Genomic DNA, 15,138 nt, shown 5'->3' with positions numbered 1-15,138 from the left:
TATAAAAAGAATAATAAATATTTTATTGGGTCATAAGTAAGACGGTAAATGATGTACCCTTACAACCAAAAGGTTTCATTACCTGAACATCTCAGGAGCAGCATCCTTGACAGTTTAAAGATAAAATGCTAGCCAAAAACTAAATTTACTAACCTAGTGGATTACTTAACCTGTAGATCCCTGAAATTAAGCAATGTTGGTTGTAGTTTCATTATATGTTGACGTGTAAAAATAATGGCTAAAGACCATGGTAACCAATGCCAAAAAAAAATAATTTTATAATGGTGAAAACAGTAAAGATTAAGCTAATAATATATCAACCAATGACATACAAATTGCATTTATTTAATACATAAAGTATTTAATAAAAATCAGTTAACTTTTAATAAAATCTTATAGTTATAGTTATTTTATAAATATCCAGCTTTTTTTGTAACTAGGATTAGAAAGTTGTCTAATCTGTATGGTTTAAATAAGCTATTTTTAAATTAATCTATATTTGTCAAAAATTAAAACATAAATGAATGTCAATTTTTATTAAGATTTATTGAAAATGTTAATTATTGCATTATTTTATAATTATTTTTACATCTACGTAACTGATGTAGTGATTTATTTACCCTTTCTATACACATCCTTAATAGCTTTGTCCACACTCATGCATTTTCAAATTGTTTTTTACTTCCACACTGCATTCATCAAGGTTATGCCTCTTTGTACATACCATAAATATATGCCTCAACTTGTCCTCACTTTGTATTACTAGTTATTCAAAAAGTACAGATGGTGAATTTGATGCAGGTATCCGATGCAGCTATGTTAACAGACATAAATGCTGCATTTTAAAAATGTGAAAAATACTAGCAATCTATATTAGTTAAAAATGAAAAGGGTGAAATTCAAGAATAGTGAAGGATCTCTATCCTCATCATTTAATCGAGAATTACATATTAGTTAGGAAGAACTTATGTAAATATCAATACTGGGATACACTCAAAATTTACATACTAAGAGGCAATCATCAAAAGGCCTTTTATCCTTTTGGCCAGTAAAAGTAAAAGCAGGTTGCTATAATCATCTGCTCATAAAACTAGTGGCTAATTAAAAAATTTATCAATATAAAATAGCCAAATATAAGTGATTTATTGGCAGATTTTATATAACAATACAATACAATAATTTTATATAACAATACAATATCTGAAATATGTAGTATAATACATAGTTGAGGAATCAGAAAACTAACACTAGACATATAAACTCGTATCATACAATTAATTCAATCATCTTTTATATTTTAGTTAAATACAGGTATTTGGTACTTAAAACGACTGCTAATATTTCTTGATGATTACCTTTAAAAAAATAAACTGCAGCACCTTATATCATAATTTCTCACAATATATATTTGTACCACTCACTCATAAATGTATTTTTTTTTTTTTTAGGATATAGAAAAGGCATTCTTCCTACTTTTATTACTTGTTGTGATAGGAGAATTCTTTAGTGCACCGGCAATAACATTAGCTGATTCAGCTGTGATAACAATACTAGGTGAAGATGCAGATCGTTATGGACACCAAAGAATGTTTGGTTCACTCGGATGGGGACTTTCTATGTTTTTTGTTGGGATTGCGCTAGATCATTCTACAGCATTTCCAGGTCATCCATGTGGTGGACCAGATGAACGAGAAAAAAATTATACAATTTGTTTCGCTACATTTTCAGTATTGATGGGAGCAGCTTTGATAACAGCAACACAAATTAATTTTCGTTATGATTACCCTCCTGATATTCCAGAACCAGAAAAACAACCACCTCAACCAACTGAAGAAGACTTCCTCCAACAGCAATTGGCACAACAGCTCCATTTACCTGCTTTGGCAGAAAATAGCAATATACCATCCCAACCCGCACCTAATGTTGGAAAGGTAAAACATTCCTACAATGCTATTTATATAATTTTTCTAATCTTTTAATTGTCAATTACATAAAATTATTTTGAGTAATAAGACAACACAGTAGATGACTGTCGATCACAATTACCTGTATTTCATCGGTTTTTGATGTGTCAGAATGTCCAACCGTCGCTTTTAAACCATTCATACGACTCATAAAACTTCTTTGGCATTAAACTTTGCGTTTAAAGTAAATCCTTTGTTCTGTCATTTCAAACAAATAAATTGCCAATCGTAATAAAATATATGCTAATTACTCGGCTGCCAAATTTGAACTACACATCTTATATGACTGAAAAAAATGACATACATTACAGACAATGCTACTGCACGTGGGAAAAAGACGAATTGAGAAGAAAAGACGTAAAGCGCAGAAATAAAAAATTCTTGTTATTTTTATCACACAGTCACATTTTATTTGTATATTACTTTTAGTAACTTGTCTTACACTACATAAAATAGCGAATTTTATTATAATTTATTTTATTAACACAGAATTTGAAGGGAAATATTGTGCAACTTATTTAAGATTGTAATTTTTGAAGTACAAAATATTTTAAATGTTAATCTAGTTTGAAAATTAGAATTTAACATTTTAATTTCTTAGTTCCACAAACTGTATTTTAAATTTTACTTTAACTTTATTTTATTTTTTAAATGTCACTAATGATGATTACCAGAAAACCCCTGAAATTCTGGCTACATTACTGTAATAACAATATCTGGCAAGAAATAAAACTAATTTTGAGAGTGATGGGTACTGCATAATACAGATACAGCAAATTACTATCATTACAGTATTTTAATGAAATAGATTAAATTAGGTGAATAAAGGTAATAGACAAAAAACTTGCGTATGACTTTTTTTATCTACAGATCCTGGCACAAACTTTGAATCTTTAGATGAAACGATCATATTTATTTTTTCATATATGAAAAAAACAAACATTTTTGTTAGACATTAAAGTAAATTTCTTTTGATATTTAAGAAAATATGATAAAACACTGTTTTTCAGCCAAAACAGTGCCAGAGCAGGTCTTTGACCCAACCACATGGAATTGCAGCCAAAATTATCTGACTTTGTTCATCAATAGTTTAAATATTACTTTAATCATTGAAATTTTACCCTTAGTTCACAGACTTAAATTTTCAACATCCAACTCTCTTAGAATAAATGTTTTGGCTGCAATCCAACCTGAAACAAAAACTATTGCCTTATACTATAGTTACATTAATAAATTAAGTGATTCAGTTTGATAATTGATATTTTCAGTAGAGACATTGTAAACTGAATGCTGCTAATTTTCTACTTCCACATGCTACACAATTCCAGGAATAGGGTGGGTTATTCCTTTACAAACCATATATGAATACCTGTTTTTAGGTGACTCTTTAATTTCTGGAAGAAAAGTAATTTGTCAAATATATATTTAAGCTGACCAACATTGAATTATTAATCAGAAACATATTTAACAAAAATGTCCTAATCTCCCAATGGAGTTAGGATATCTGCTGCCTGGAAGTGGACACTGAACTTTCCTCTAGTCACAATTACTTGTCTCATATTGCAGTGTTTTCAAGGGTTAATCATCTTTCATTATAAGCCACTTTTTTCCTTAAACTTGTTTCCCATTCTTTAGGTGTAAGTTTGGCATTGGTAAGTTCCAGAATAGGACCTACAGACCCAGTCCATCCTAGGTGTAACCTGTTTACAAAGATTATTATCTGTCTGGTAATTGTACAATGGTTAAATGCCTATTGGTAAAGTCAGACATCTTAATCCCACATAAAATACAAATAAACTTCCCTTTTGATTACAAAACTAGATTACATGAGAACCGGTTTTTAATGGCATCCCACATCTTCAGCTGGTAATGAATTATATAATTAAATTATATATAATTCCTTTAAAAATTGTTATTTTATTTTAGGAAAATACTATGTTTTAAGATTATATCATTTCAGTACCGGACAGTAAAATTTCCATGTGCTTTTATAACACAATTTAAAATTAACAGCAAACAATCTAAAATAGAATAATTTTTAAAATAATTATATATAATGTAATTATAAAGTTCAATATTCAACCGAAGATGCAGGATGCCGCAAAAATCGATTCTTGACAATTAATATAGTAGGTTTAACTTATATAATTACTGTGTTTTGGTGGTATATATTTCATATAATATTAAATTAACACAATGATTAATATGTTAATTTATATATATATTAAAAGTGAATACAGTATAAGAGAAATAAAAAGAATAATAAAGCGATACAATAATATGAAACTTTCTCTATAAGCTATCTCTCAATAAGAATTTCAAATAATTAAACTTTAATGTCAAGCAACTTTTAACATGAAAATAACTTTTGTCACTTACTTTACCTAAATTGTATAAATGCTTATACAAGTATTTTATACATGAAAACTTATGAATTAAATAAAGTTAAAAAATGCTTTTCCTTGCTGGGAACTAAACCAGATTATCTGATCTAGAAGCCAAAATAATGTAAATTACAAACACAAATTCTTGAGCAGACTAGCAAATCAGAAGAAAAATACTAAATAGCATTACATGTCATGTTTTAAAATGCTTAGATTAGAACTTCTGATTTTCACTTGGCCACTATTTTTCTATTTTATTATTTTGAACTATCAGAAAGGAAAAAGAAAGCAGAGTTATCACACTACTAAGCTGCAATAAAGAAATAGGAACTAAGCAGTACTAGCATAGAATTATGGAGCTACAACAGAAGCTAACATAATTTCCATTGTCCCCACCAATGAAGGAAGAAGTAAATACAGAAAAAATTATCAAGAAATGGACAAACAACATACAAAGTGACTGCCTCTGATCAAGTTAATTTTCCTGAATCTTGCTCAATACCAAGTTAAGCCAAAAACTGGCCTTTATGAATAAAATGGTCAGTATGAGGCAAATCTTCTCTTTATTCTGTAATAGTAACCAGTAAAAATGCCACACATGCTGAATTATTTTATGTCATGTAGACAAATTAGATTTTTACATTATTATTTTAAAGATAAAATTAATTCATAAGTAGACCGATGTAAATGTTCCACTTCGGTAGGATCTTTTATGTTTTTAATAGCTTTGACTTTTTAATTAATTATTTATATGATACGTAGTATATCATAAACAATATGTTTTATAATAACGAGCAATACAGAAAAAATATGCTCAAGTTTATCAATTATTTTTTCAGACACAAATATTTGCACAAACAACTCGGGAGATACCTGAATGGGTGACTGTACTTAAATACTTTAAAAATTTGAAATGCGGATCATTTCTGTTTGTCTCCTGGTTTATGGGATTTGGAATCGGACTAATCTTCACATTCCTGTTTTGGCATTTACAGGTAATAATTATTCCACATTTTACTTATGTATCAATAATAATGTATAACTATGTGTGTATGCATTACAAATCTTATAAATTAAAATAATTAGTCTGCTAAATGAGTAAAATTTGAATTATTACTTAACCTCTACCCTTGGTAAAAATAATTATTATTTTTGCTGCTGTGTTTTGTCTATGATAGTCAGTAAGAAAATTATTTCAAAACACAAATATACTAACCAACCAAGCGTTTTTTTCCTACCATATGAACTAAAATTAGTTCTAGATAAAACCAGCCTTCAAGATATCTGAATACATAATGAGGAATAAGAAGAGAAGGATCCAATTTCTATAAAACATTAAAGTAATGTGCCTATCAGTCAGATGATTATTAACCTTCAGCCATTACATATTTTCTTTGATTTATTTCCTTAGAACATATTTCTTCTTCCATCAACCATGAATTAGATATAAATACACCTGTTCCAAAACCCACTGTAATCATTGTCTGCTTCTACTTCTTCCAATATGTTAGTATTGTAAAACCACTAGTGGAAGCCTTTCTTTTGACATTTCCTAATAGATGCATACATTAACTTGCATTATTCTCTGATTCTATCATTAAGAATGACAGTGCTTTAGTGTATCATCATTTCTTAATTTATCAAATCTAGTACATCATTTTGCTACTCTAAAAAATCTCAATTACATTATACATACCTGATACAACAGTGAAACATATTTTTTCAGTTGCAAGGAATTTTAAGAACTATGCTAACAACAAACAGTCAAAATGAAAATTTCACCCAGCATCACTTATGTGATTAAACAATAAAGCCCAAAGCCAGTTTTTATTAGATTTATATTTTTTAATTGATGAAATTTTACCCTTACTTCATGTGTTTAATTTTCCAGAATCTTAGTTTTTGAATTGTTCGAGGAGTTATTACCATTAAATTATATATCGGGATATAAATTTCCCGTCAAAAGCCTTATGTATTCAATTAATATATAATTAAATATTTAATCTACATTCACTGACTTTACTAATATAAGATGCACGTTTTTTCTAAAATAACATTAGTTTACATAAACCACAGAAGAATTAATTTAAAACTTCTGAAATAAACTCCAGAAGCACTCAGAAATGACCATTAAATTGGTTAAATGCAGAGCAAGGAGTTCACCTTACATAATTTATGTCCTCAGCCTGCACCTAGATTAGTGTTTGGAGGCAAAATAACTCCTTATTCATGTTCTGATAAAAATTCCTTTCTCCTAGTATTATCAATGTTAAATACAAATGATGGACTGGGATAATAAACAAACTACTGAGGAATTAAATAAATATTCTTGGAAAAAATAACACTGTAAAAATTAAATGGAACTCCATCAAAATTATAAAATTATGTACATACCATTTTTTTTTTTTTTTTTAATAAATAAGTAACCACTTAACGAGCAAAATATTTCACAACTTTTTTCTGATTCAGCAGTATATCTCAGTCGAATGAATATGCTTTATTCTCTATATACTTTATACAGTTTTTCATAATTCGCAATACTATATGTATTGCTTTGTTCATGTGAAAATGAACAAGTTACTGCACACAATTATTAGTTGTAATTTGAAGTTGGTTTTATCTGGATAAAAAAGAAGTTCGTTCTCATAATTTAATATTTAGTTGGCTAATAGGTTGCAGTTTTTAATCAAGATACTGATGTATAAAAAGTGTTTTCATATAAACTAGAAATTAGCTAATTTTTTTAATTAAAAAAAAATTGTTACATCCACTTCAAACTTTGTACCTATTTATGTATGTAATATCATAACATTTATGGAATTTAATTTAATTTACAAACATTTATGTGTGTAATAAATATAAATTTTAATTGCCAATATTGCAATATAACTTATATTTGACTCAAGGCTATTTTTTTTTTCATTTTTACTTCTATTTACAATTAAATTATTTTACCTATAATGAGAAAAAAATATTTTTTGAATGAATAAGAACAAATGTTTTAAAAATATTTGATTGTAGGTTTCACATAAAAAAAAGAATATTGATGCAGATAACACTGTTGATTTTTATAATCAATTTTTATTTATTTTTTGTGGTATGTTAAATAGAAAAGAATGTTTTGAATAAACAACAAAAAAAATCATCAATGAAGCTTGAAAAAGAAATTTAAAAAAGTTGATGAAAACTATAATTTTCCTTCAGCACTAATATAAAAATTAAAAAAAAAAAAACTAACATTTTTCAGTCACATTCATTTCTCAGAAGCCAAAATCCCACTAGTATCTAATTATGAATATTCTGGACAATAACAAATTTTTAGATATCAGTGTATTAAAAAATCCATTTCAAGTTAAAATATTAAAAATACCAGCACAGATATTCAAAACATAACCTTTTTTTAAAAACTGAATGATTTGAAAAACATTCCAAACCAAAGATTTGAAATTGATAAAAGATCAATTGAAAATATAAGTACATAACCTACTAATAATGATTTTTCTGCAGTTCATGAAGTGCCATAGGAATAACAAGTATATATACAATATATCACAGGCTTTCACAAAATATAAGTAGTAGTTGCTTGAACTACATTCTATCATCATTAATTTTCTCTCATAGAAAATAATTAAGAATTCACATAGAAAAACTTGAGTCATCAATTAGGTTAGACTTTTTAATTATCTGAAAAATTAATATAATGAAGGAATTATATATTTGTTTACCAATAAAAAAAAACTGACAATTATGTAATAATTTAATTTTACCTTTGTTTAGGATTATGGTGGTTCACCTACACTGTTTGGAGTAGCATCAGTTATAAATCATATATCTGAAATATTTGCATATTTCTTTAGTTTTCAACTAATTACTCAAATGGGACACGTAAAAGTAAGTAAAAACCAATAAGAAAGTATACTATTTTCTATCAAAAACTTTCAAAAGATTTTTAAAAAATGGTCAGTTTATTCAAATGGTCAGTATTGAATTGGCTGCTTCGGCCAGGCAGGGAGACTGAAAAATTTGTAGCCTAGAAGATCAAATTCAAGAGATTTTATAATTTAAATATTTTCATACTACACAAAATGAATATTTTGTTTCTTATCACACCCAAAAACTCTACTTCTATGTTAATTCAAAATTATTTAATGTACAGATGAATTTGAACTGCTCCTTTGAAACTGTTTTGTGAACATTTTATTTAGTTACTTTTTCTCATTTATATTTTTAATATCTTAATAATCTGTACATTTTATTTCTCTTTGTTGTATTATGTGCCGAAGCACCTTAGAAAAAATATATTCTGTTATTTTCTGGTAAATCTCCAAATATGGCTACTTCTGTCATGATTTTGTGAAAAACCTTAATATTTTATATTCTTAAGAAGATTGATCGTATTTCATGCAGTTTAGATTTACATAGACTAATAGCATTCCATGCCCATGCATAGGCTTAGGTATGTGGACTAAATATCTTACATATGAATACTGATTGCCGGCCTCTGTGGTGCGAGTGGTAGCGTCTCGGCCTTTCACCCCGAGGTCCCGGGTTCGAATCCCGGTCAGGCATGGCATTTTCACACACGCTACAAATCATTCATCTCATCCTCTGAAGTAATGCTTAACTGTGGACTCGGAGGTTACAAAAAAAAAAAGAAGAAAAATATGCATACTGATGTATTGCAGAAGTAAATAAATATTTTAAAAGCCTTGACAGGAATATGTCTGTAAAAATGCATGCTATTTCTGGAATACTTCTGAAGATACATGTAAAAGTTAACTTTATCAATTTTTTTATTTGTTTCTAATCAAGGTATACAAAAATTTTCCAGTTACTTACATACCATAATACAGCGCTATTACTTCACTAAAATAAACATTGTAAAAGTTTTGTGTCACTTAAAGTACAGAAACATCTCTTTTGAGTATAGAAAAACTTAAGGATGGATGTACTTTATCCAAACAAATGGATTCTGCTGACTAGTTTGTGAAGATAATCCAGATTAAATTGGACAAAGATAAAGTACAGCTAATGAAGCCTGTACATCTAAACACTTGAGCAATGAATATGACAGCTCAAGAATGACTGCATCAAAATAATTAAACAAATTGTAATGAAGCCGTAAGTGTGTTTGAATAACTGATGGTGAGAGAAAGACGTTACTAACTTAATAGCTTATATATTAATATTTTTTTATAATTTATAATAAAAGAGAAACTACTAATTTATAAAACACTGCACACTTTTATATAACCCATAATACATTTTTATAGATTTCTGAATTATCTGAATTTCAAATCCTAAAACCATTAAATTACGATTTATAACTGGTTTTTACTGCATTACAATTATTTCTGTTGATAAACTATCTCTGATAAGAAAGTATTATTTTATTTTTTTAATATATAAAATACATTCTGAATACTGACGTAAAATATCTAATCAGTATTAAATCCCATAACAAAACAATGATCAATATTTAACTTTAAGCTGTCAATAATCCTGCGGTGGTAATTCAGCTATGTGAAATGTAATTTTAGAAAATTTCTCAACCAAACAATCGCTAAGAGAAGTAATGTTAAAAACAAGAAGTTGAGAATAAAATGAAGCATACCTGGTGTTGGTTTTTTCTTGTAATGAGAAAAATATGTTGTTTATCACAGGGGAAAACTACTAAAAAACATTGATTAAAAGATAAATGGTGGGAATAGAAAAATAACTGACAAATCATAGTGAAGTTGTCAATTTTATGCAATAAAATTGCATTAGTATGTAATATAATCATTTCTTTAATTTATTAAATAAATTTATTGTCACCGAATAGTTTTGACAACACGTGACACCATAGAATCTTGTAGTAACCCTGAGAAGGGCTGATGAGTCCAGAACCTGGTCTTCGGCGAAACTGGCTTGATCCAGCAGGTGGTAGTTGGGGTTATAGCGTGTCCATTGGAATTAGACCAAGCTTTCCTTCAACAGCAGTTCGGTTCCACCCACAGTGTCTGCTGCAGTGGTGGCTCCCATAACCCCGCAGTGTCCAGTCGGCATCGGTCATCTTCCTCTGGCACAGCCAAGGCGGTTCTCCCCAAACGGTGCCCATCTGCCTCTGTCTTTAGTGCTCACCTCATGACACTAGTGGGCTTCATACTGAACCAAACTGGCCAGACCTACTGCTCTCATGGGGATGCTGGCACCCGCCACCAGATTCCACATTGGGCCAGCCAAGGGACTTGCTTCTTTTCTTGGTCTGCTCCGAGTGGTGGTTCATAAAAGAATAGATTTCCCTTAACCATGCGCTTGCTTATATAGTCACCTGCAAGTGGTGGGGCTGCAGCACCACTGTAGAGGGAGTGTTATTTATAGTGGTGATATTAAGCACATCATATGGCAACAATATATATATTAAAGTAAAATTATATAAATGGTTATTAGAAAATGGATAGATCTTGCAAGCAATTACCTTTTTATTTAATTATACTCTTTTGGCAAACAAATTTTTCAAAGATATATTATTGGAAAATGCATAATAGTAATTCAATCTAAATAAAATAAATTGCAATGATTATAAAGTCATTTTAATTTCTGGGAAGCTGAATGTACAACAATAGTTAATTTAACTAATAAATAAAATGACTAAGAATCTAATGTCATATTAATGAAAAAATTATTTTCCAGGTACTATGTTTAGGTCTAGTTGGAAATATACTTCGTTTCTTATATATATCATATTTGAAAAATCCGTGGTGGGTGCTGCCATTTGAATTTATGCAAGGTAATTAAATATTTATTAATATGTTATCTTAACGAAATAATATAACACAGTACCACATTCATTAATAAACTGTTACAATATTTAAAAATTCATGAAATAATGTTTCACAAAAAAATTATAATTAACTAAAAGGAACTCATTTTTCCTTAAAATAAAATTATGTAAGAAAATGCAAAATTATGTAAAATGTATCTATCCTGCTTCAGTAGGATTGGCCAACAATAAATTTACCTTTGTGTTTTTCTTATTATTTATGAGTATCCATATTTTGATGATTTTGGTTTTATAATTTTAAAAATTAAAACAATATCAAACATCAAGCCATTTATCAGTTCTAATATTAAATATTTGTAGTTCAACATAAAATTACGATCAATGATACTTTAAAAAAACCAATTTATTTTAATTTTACAACATAATTCACTGCTGAATTGATAATTTTAATATCTCACATTCAATAAAATATTTTCATCAGTACTATAATTAAACAAATATACAAATTTTTTATTACAGGTATCACTCATGCAGCAGTCTGGGCTGCTTGTTGTTCATATATAGCTCATAACACACCACAACATTTACGTAGTTCTGCACAAGGTGTTCTTCAAGGAATTCATCACGGGTTAGGTAGAGGTTGTGGAGCTATGATTGGAGGATTATTTGTCACTTATTTCGGTAATTTAATTTATTATATTTTTTTAAATTATGAACATCTGAAAAACATAAATTTGAATCTGTAGATAATATTCAATATAAGATTCTATGAACATCTGAAAAACATAAATTTGAATCTGTAGATAATATTCAATATAAGATTCAAGATGCAAACACATTAAAGTAGCAATAAAACTACAAAATCCCAAAGACAAATTTTTAAACTGTACCTTTCTATAATTTGACAGTTCCAAAATTTCTAGAATATCTTAGACAGTAAGATCTTGGTGAATAAAAGTATATTAAGTAAGGATAAAATGACAACAGCTGAAGCTATGTTTATTACATCAGTTCCTATAGAATACCAAAATTAATAATCCTGATTATAGTATTTTTTTGTAAACAGGTTTAATGCAAAATTAAAGTTGTTTATTTCCTTTAATTAAGATTATATTTTAACATTTAAATAAAAATAAAATATTGCACAACTATTACAATCCATCTCCAGCTATATTAATACTTGTAATCACAAAAAAACAATATATTTTTTTGGTCTCTGGTAGTTCGCTTTTAACAACTACACTTTTTTTCAAAATTTATATAAGGGTTCCTCAACATTCTGTACAGGTAAAAATAAATAATGTAACAAGGAAATTCTGGAGGTAATTCTAAGTGAACTGATTTAGAAAAAAAATTTAAATTATGTACTTCTGAATCTACGTTTACAACATGCAATGCACTGAATATCTCTATACTGCTGTAACTTTCTTTTTTTTATTTAATGAATTTTAGGCTTTAATTCAATGGAAATTTGAAGAAAAAAAATTGGATGTCAAATTATAACAGAATCAAAAATAGAGACCAAAATTTATTTACAAATGGAAATGAGCTAATCAATCCAGGGAGATGGTTACTCATAGTTTTAATTTCTCTAGATAATTTTCTTGCCACATAAGGATTGATTTTTTTTCTGATCAAACATATCAAATAATTTTTATGTGTATCAAAATACATATTCTTTTATTTAACAGGCACAACTGCAACATTCCGAGGTTATGGGCTGTGTTGTGGGTTGGTTCTAGCTGGATTCATTTTTATAAATTTTTATCACAAGGATACTGGATTTGTCACTGATTTACCAGTAACTGAAGATCCTCATCAGGTAAATTCACATTTCAAATAGATCTTTAGGTTTAGTTAGTTTAAACAGAAATCAAACCTTTTCTTTGAAAAGATAATTCTAAAGTTCTCGAAAGAACTGTAAGATTGTTCCCTTCCTACATGATGGATTTAGTGGAATGATAAAAGGATTAAATTTTGTAATAAAGTACATGGAAATAAATATCAATGGTGAGAGTCAAACTTTATAAAAAATTTCAAATTGTTGCAAAATTGAAACAACTTAAGGTGTTTTTTTCCTTTTATGAGCAACATACTGTTGGAATACAATGGAAATGGTTGCTAATGGCCATAGAAGTTCTGGTTATAAGATTATTTTATATAAGATCAGATTTTTTTTAGGCCTTCAACCTACAGTGCTACTAGAGCCATCAGCTATGAATTCATACTTTAACAGCAATAACTAAGAACTGCCAAATAAGAACAGTAAATAAGCAATAATTAGTCAACAAAATTAAACATTAATCAATAATTATTTTAATTAAATAATGGTAAATGATTATTTTGCCCTTGATAAACAACAAAGGAACTGCAACCTTTTTTCACTATTAGTTCATCATCATAAAATGAAATTATCAAGCAAAGCACAGTAATAGAAATAGCTTTAAGATTAGCTTCTATTAGATATGGAATTAATTTAACATTTAATTGGATGACAAAATTCATGTAACATCTGTTTATTTATAACACTATTACACATGAAGCATTTCAAATCGACTGTTTATTTAAAACAATGATTTTTTTTAACAAAAAATTTTACATTCATAAAACAAGATTTATTAACAATAAAATTACAGGTAGCGGAGGAGACATCGCATCTGGCCCCTCATGGTGTTCCTAGCAATCCGATACCACGAGCTCTTTCTAGTTCACGTCTACATGATCTTGCACAACAGGAACCACCAGGTTATAACGCAACATACGGAACTACTGGTGGAAATCTTGACATTCCTGGAGCCGGAACCGGAGGAGGTAGGTAAAAAACCTAATTTAGAAAAATAGACTATTACCCAAAATAATATTTTATAACATTGGCAGGTATTAAGAAGTCTTAAGCAATACCAGATTTTTTTAAATTTAATTCTAAAATCCTCATTAAATTTTATGTAACCAACAATAAATTTTAAGCACTAGGATAAATCATTTTAGTACATCACTTTTTATTTTTAATGAACAATAGCTGAACCATAAAAAATACCAGCATGCAATCAGTGAAATAAAGTCATATTCTATCTCATAATAGTTAGGTGGGCACTACATTTAATACATTTCTACATATGACAAAAAAAAACCCTTCAGTGGCTATTGAACACATTCTAATGTAAATAAAGTTCACACGCCAACCATCAACGTTTTCTGTACTTGAATTATTCTTTCACTGGGAACTGATGAGGTATGTCACTAAATCCTTTTTTTATCAAAAAAAGGCAAATTAATTTATTGATTAATTAATTTGTTGATTAATTTTTATCATAAATAATTTTTTCCCTCAGGCGGCAGTACTAATCCGTTTCTACAACACCAAAATTATGACTACAGATCAAATAAATCATTTAATACAGAAGAAGAGAATATACGACGACATTTTCAGGTAATTTCATTCTTTTATAGATGTTTTAGTATATAGTTTCTTTAGAAAAGTATATTCACATATACTTAACTAAAACTTGTAAATATTGTTAATCAAGATCTTTATTATTTTTCCTGGCAAGAGAGATATTTTATAGCAAAATTTGGAAATGCCTATATATTATCTCTGATATATCTAATAAAAAGTTACATTAGAGCAGCATTCATTTCTCACCCTAGAAGGCATAGTGATATGAATAGGAGGTTGCAAAACTGGCCTACAACTTTACAAGTAATAATGAAATCATTTATAAGAAAAAAAACTATTTATTATTAACAATTTACTTTCATTTATAAGTATACATGTAAAGAAAATAAACAAATGAGATGGTTGCCTTTGTTTTTCATTTAAATGTTTCTGCATATGTGGATCTATGTTAAAACACAAAAAAGCAAATTGTTTTCAAGTGATAAAAGACAATTCCTATATTTAGTTTTTAGTGCAACCAAAGATGAAACACTCATTTCACAGGGATAAAAAGTGGTGAAAGGGATTAATATTTTTAATACTTTTGTGACAAAATTTAAATATTCACTTCGACAGCAAGCCAAAACG

At 28.3% G+C, this 15,138-nt stretch overlaps 1 protein-coding gene across 2 annotated transcripts in view; it reads left to right on the top strand.

Annotated features, from left to right (window-relative positions):
- Nucleotides 1-15,138, top strand: part of jef (major facilitator superfamily domain-containing protein 6 jef) — a 57,021-nt gene that overhangs the window by 36,741 nt on the left and 5,142 nt on the right. For both annotated transcript variants that reach the window (XM_075365993.1, XM_075365994.1), the window contains exons 3-10: nt 1,449-1,931; nt 5,188-5,343; nt 8,126-8,239; nt 11,024-11,120; nt 11,634-11,795; nt 12,806-12,936; nt 13,751-13,925; nt 14,447-14,544. In XM_075365993.1, the coding sequence (XP_075222108.1) occupies nt 1,449-1,931; nt 5,188-5,343; nt 8,126-8,239; nt 11,024-11,120; nt 11,634-11,795; nt 12,806-12,936; nt 13,751-13,925; nt 14,447-14,544 (1,416 nt within the window). The remainder of the gene's footprint in view (nt 1-1,448; nt 1,932-5,187; nt 5,344-8,125; nt 8,240-11,023; nt 11,121-11,633; nt 11,796-12,805; nt 12,937-13,750; nt 13,926-14,446; nt 14,545-15,138) is intronic.

This window comes from Lycorma delicatula, chromosome 5, assembly GCF_047948215.1.
Source record: "Lycorma delicatula isolate Av1 chromosome 5, ASM4794821v1, whole genome shotgun sequence".
Lineage (NCBI taxonomy): Eukaryota > Metazoa > Arthropoda > Insecta > Hemiptera > Fulgoridae > Lycorma > Lycorma delicatula.
The sequence above is the reverse complement of the archived record's forward strand: the minus strand, read 5'-3'. Positions and strand labels throughout refer to the sequence as shown.